Raw genomic sequence first — 4,862 nt, forward strand, 5'->3', positions numbered from 1 at the left:
GTTATCAGAAGCGGAGAAAGGTTATAGGGGTTTTGTCTTAACTGCACACTTTGTCTACCTGACGCTGCCATCATTCAAAGAGCAGAGACTGTCAGACCACAAACAGTGCCGTAAAAACAGGGACCAGTATTTCAGTTGTAAAATCATTTTTTTATTGTTACAAATATACATATGAATAAAATCCCTTCAATCTGTAATGCAAGTGGGTAGCTGTGAAATCTGTACCCCCTCCCTCAAAAGCTGAAATGTTTTTACAGATGTGGAACTATTTTTCTCGTGGAATTACACATTGGAAGGAAGCTAATACGTGGACAGAACTGAGGAAGGCCTCTAGAAAACACCAATATTAATAAAATTTCAATTGCCCTCATTCCAATCAACTATATACAGTACTATATGAACGTGGAAGCATACCATGATTAGACGTCATCCCAATCCTTCTCTGTTGTGCTTTTTGACGGTACACAAATGTAAGCGTTGGAGCTTTATGTACAGTACGAGAACAGGAAGAAAGAAGCTCCCTATGGGAGAATGTAAAAACCATACCCAAGCATTTAATATATATAATCTATACAAATTATTTTATTAGTGTGCTCTTTTAATATAATTACAATGTGCAATTGCATACCGCAGGAAGATATTTATAGGTAAGTCACGTGCAGATCTGACACATTTACATTCAGCAGTACAACACATTACCTGCTGTACAGATTATTAGTGTAAGACAGTGTCCAGTTAATTCGCTTTGCCTTCTAAATGCCCTAATGCAGGGCACTCTTTGTAGCTGCTTCAGAGGAATTCAAGTAGAAACCAAGAAAGAACCACTGGCTTTAGGAAAGGCGTGGGAAGGACTGTCTGCATTGTACAGGACAGAAATTAAGGGCTGAATCGATGCCGAGTGAGTGTACTGTACATCACCACTGGAAGGTCGGGTTTCTGCTCGGAAATGTACCAGTGGTGAAGGAGCAGCTGGCTAGAAGGGCTGTTGATTGCTCTACCCTGATTGTTACAAAAAGCTCTCGCGCTACGAAGCACTTGTACTGATTGCTAAACAAAAATAAAATCTTTATCTGCTTCTTCGCCAGAGTCACTGGACTTGCTTCCCTGATGGCCGTCTTTACTTAAGGACCTCTGCTTCAGCTCCTGGAACTCGTGAGCCTGCTGCCCGGGGCTTCTTTTCGCAGCTGTGTAAAACAGAAATAAGTCTTACTAATGATTGTAGAAGTGAGAGGACGAAACATCATTTAAAGAAAAGTCATTCATGCACAGGACCTGCTCCTGCTCCCACTGAACTGATTTGCACCAGTGGGAGTGGGCATAGGTCCATTAATTCTTCAACCCAGAAAAAGGTGAGAGCAAAGAGAGAGAGTTGGAGCAAACTTTATTCCACTGTTGGTTGGCAAGCAGGCAAACTTGAAATAGGAAACTCAATACTTCACTGTGACACGGATGAACATTACAGTTAGAAACGGCCTGGAGAATTTCTCCTCATCACACCACTTCAAAACCAGAGCAGGACTCTTTTTTTCCAGCGGGGCTGGATCTCAGATGGTGCATTCCTGACTGCTCAGGCGGGCGTCCCCACCAGGTATCCCTCAGACCAGCGGCACATGTCCCAGGCAAGCCTGTGTCCCTAACAGGACACGTGTGTATTCTCCCTTTTGACTCAGCAGCCCTTAATGGGGACAGACATTCGCCTTGGCATCCCAGTTACCTGAACTCCTGCTCCCTGCCCCACCAACACTGCCAGGTGCCGATACCCTCCCTGTTCCCTGATGGGGGGGACAGCCATGGCTCTGAGCCCACCTTGCACCTCTCTCAGCTGAGACCACAGGCTCTGCACCTTGCTAGGCTCAGCAGTGGAGAAAGCAGGAGGACGTACCCACTTCCCGTGACCTCAGTGCAAACCCATTTTGTCCATCCACCGCTCTAAAATCCTGGTAAGACCGGGGTTTCCCCCAAACCTATAAGCTTTGGAATAAATTGGAAAGAAGGTTTTAAAACCTCGTTAGGAAATCTGATCTAATCAGTGGTCTACAATTGCTACGGTAACAGAGTTATTATACACATCACGGGGGTGACGACATGCAAGGACTATAGCTTTAGAAATCTCATACTTCAGAACAGAATGAACCTTTCAACACAGAGCGGCCCTTAAACGTGACTTTGTTGCAAGTCATCTCACTTCACCCCCACAAAATTAAACGTGACGGTTACAAGACCTTCTTTGCTCCGCTGTTTCAGACAAGGACGCCCAGCTACGGCCCGCACTCCTCCTTGTGCCTGTTCACGTTTGTGCACACCTCTCTCAACAAGGCACCAGCAGCCGCGGTGGCCATGAAGGACCACCTCTCCTTCCCTGCGTACCCCCACCCAAGTCTCAGTGCCGCAAGGGACAGCCTGCCCCGTCACCAGCCGGAGCAGGGGCAGACAAGCAGCATGCTGTGGCCGTTTCAAATTGCGCCAGGCTGTGTTAGGGTCTGCCAGGAATGCGGAAGATGCAGAGAGGAATCCTGAGGGCGCTGATGCTGCTGAGCTGCAGGGATGCAGGATTTGGGCAAGGACACTCCATGTATCCCTAAGCTTGACTCCCCAGACAGTGCTGGTGTGTGACAACAGGCCAAGAAACAGGGGACAGAAAGCTCTGCCCCTTCTTCACTTGGCAGAGACATTGTCCACCTGGATCTCTGCCGTGATGAACGCAGAACGGACACAGCCAGTGCACATCTTGCAGAGACCCACTCTGCACACACGGCACGTTTGCTACCCAAATAGTCCTCCAGAGTCCAAAATACCTGTTTTCTTATTTGTGCTAGCCAAGATTCGGGGGGAAATGAGAGCCAGAGCACTTGTTGCGTTCTTATCCTGGCTTTGCAAGTTGCGAAAGAAGAGGAAAAGTTTTTAAAGCTATTTAATAGAATCGGAGATGATTAAGATCCTACATTCTGTAAAAAAAAAAAAAAATTAGGCATTTCCACCTTCACGAACACTATCACTTTTCAAAGAAACAGGTGCCAGGAAATTTTTGATTGGTATTTGTATCTCTTAATAATTACATGGCTGTTGCCTGGCCTCTGTTCACTCTTCAAACAAAACCCAGAACACATCTTCCAGCAGCCATTGTAGTTTATGGCCTGATGAATCAAGACAGGTAGTTTGCCCCCAAAATACCTGAAAAATATATTTGGGCATTTAAGTCTCGCACGCAGGCTTCTGCCACAAGAGCTTACCCTTGTCCTGGTGAAACCACACACAGGTGACCTGTGCAGATCTGCGGCAGCATCTCCGCTTTTGAATCTTACTTTTTCAGAGAGGTATCTGAGAATGAACTAAAATACAATAATTCAATTATGATGAGGGGGGAGATTCCAAGTACGGGTGGGCTAAGTTTGATTCTACAATATGAAAAGGAAATCGGCTTATATGTTTTGTGCTGAGGGTTGTACAAACGGGATACATGATGCCTTATAAATGGGAAAACTGTGGGTAAACGTAACTGCGTAAGACGTCACTGTTCAAACAATCCAGTTAAGAGGTGAAGAGAAGCATGTACCATCTGAGAACAAGAGCTTTCATATTTTAGAAACAGAGATCAACCAAGCATTTTTATACCCTACTGAAAGAGTTCACTACTAGTCAAAGCTGCTCTTCAGGAAGCGTGGCTTAAGCATGCAGCACGCTGCTGGGTTTGGCTTCTTTTGGTGGGGTTTTTATTTTGTTTGTGCAGCTGAAAATCAAACTCCTATGGCGAAACACTCCATTACACCCAGTTCTCCAACGGTTTCGTGAGTGGTGTGCTGAAACTGGCACTAACAATATTCAGGCTGAAATGTATTTTGAAGCGCTTCAGTGCACGCATGTTAAAAAGGAAAGGTGCGGAAGCGCAAGCGCGCAAAGCAGCGGAGGGTCTACCTGCAGCGTACTGACACGGCAGCGTGCCACCAGCAGCCACGGTCTGTAAGGAGCCCTCTTCTGCAGAGGGCTGCGGGTGCTGTTCGCTGCTGGTCACTGGCGCTGCCATGAAGGAAAAAGACACACGCGTTCTTCACCTGGAAATTTTTTTCACACCACGCAGTTCCCACAGGGACAGGACGATGATTAGAATCCCATGAGGTTTTTTCCTTCATAATCCAATGCCAACCCCACACCCTTTTGTGGCTTCTTCTCAGTGATTGTTAGTGCCAGTTATCAAGCACGGTCTTGATGAAAAATGAAAACTTCTAACCAGAAGTTGGCTGTGCCTTCCTCTGCCCAAGCACATTAGCTTCCTCTTCTGCACTGGTAGAATACTGCCCCGAAGTGGTTTTCACGCTGCCAGATGGCTTGGCACCGTCATGAGCTGTATCTCTTTTTTGCCAATCTCCTGTTTGCTCTAGCAGAGAAAAGGATTCGTTTATACCCCTACGTCGTTCCGTAGGCCCATGTATGGAAAGTAACAGAAGTAATTTCACTTATCCATCCCATTTAATCGATTGTTCAAAGAGTAGTAATCAGTATGCCAGATGTCTGCTTAAATTTAGTCCAGATCTTGGCATATGTCGGTAACTGCAGCCCGATCTTACCGGTACGCTGTGTAAAGAGGTGCATTTTGAGATTGTCCCACAAAGTACCGTTAAAGCCCTTAACATAAAGCAATTTTAGAATCAAGTATCATCTAATCTGCAGCTTGCTTTTGCAGGAGATGTAATTTTGTTTACTAACTTAGGCAGATCTGCAGTGATTTACCAGTTGCAGAAATAAACCAAGCACACTGGCCTGAAAGGCAACAGAGAGCAAGGACAGAGGAATGACCGAGTGAGGAAGTAGCACAGTAATAAAGAAAAACATCAAAATGAATAAAAAATGAAAGAAAGAATTTACTC

General features: G+C 45.6%; 1 protein-coding gene across 1 annotated transcript in view; it reads right to left on the minus strand.

Moving 5' to 3' along the window:
* Window positions 1-129: 129 nt before the first annotated feature.
* Window positions 130-4,862, minus strand: part of LRRC16A (leucine rich repeat containing 16A) — a 116,494-nt gene continuing 111,761 nt past the window's right edge. The window contains 1 exon segment of the mRNA XM_010140335.1: window positions 130-1,184. Within this exon segment, the coding sequence (XP_010138637.1) occupies window positions 1,048-1,184 (137 nt within the window). The 3' untranslated portion in view covers window positions 130-1,047.

This window comes from Buceros rhinoceros, unplaced genomic scaffold, assembly GCF_000710305.1.
Source record: "Buceros rhinoceros silvestris isolate BGI_N320 unplaced genomic scaffold, ASM71030v1 scaffold4590, whole genome shotgun sequence".
Classification (NCBI taxonomy): domain Eukaryota; kingdom Metazoa; phylum Chordata; class Aves; order Bucerotiformes; family Bucerotidae; genus Buceros; species Buceros rhinoceros.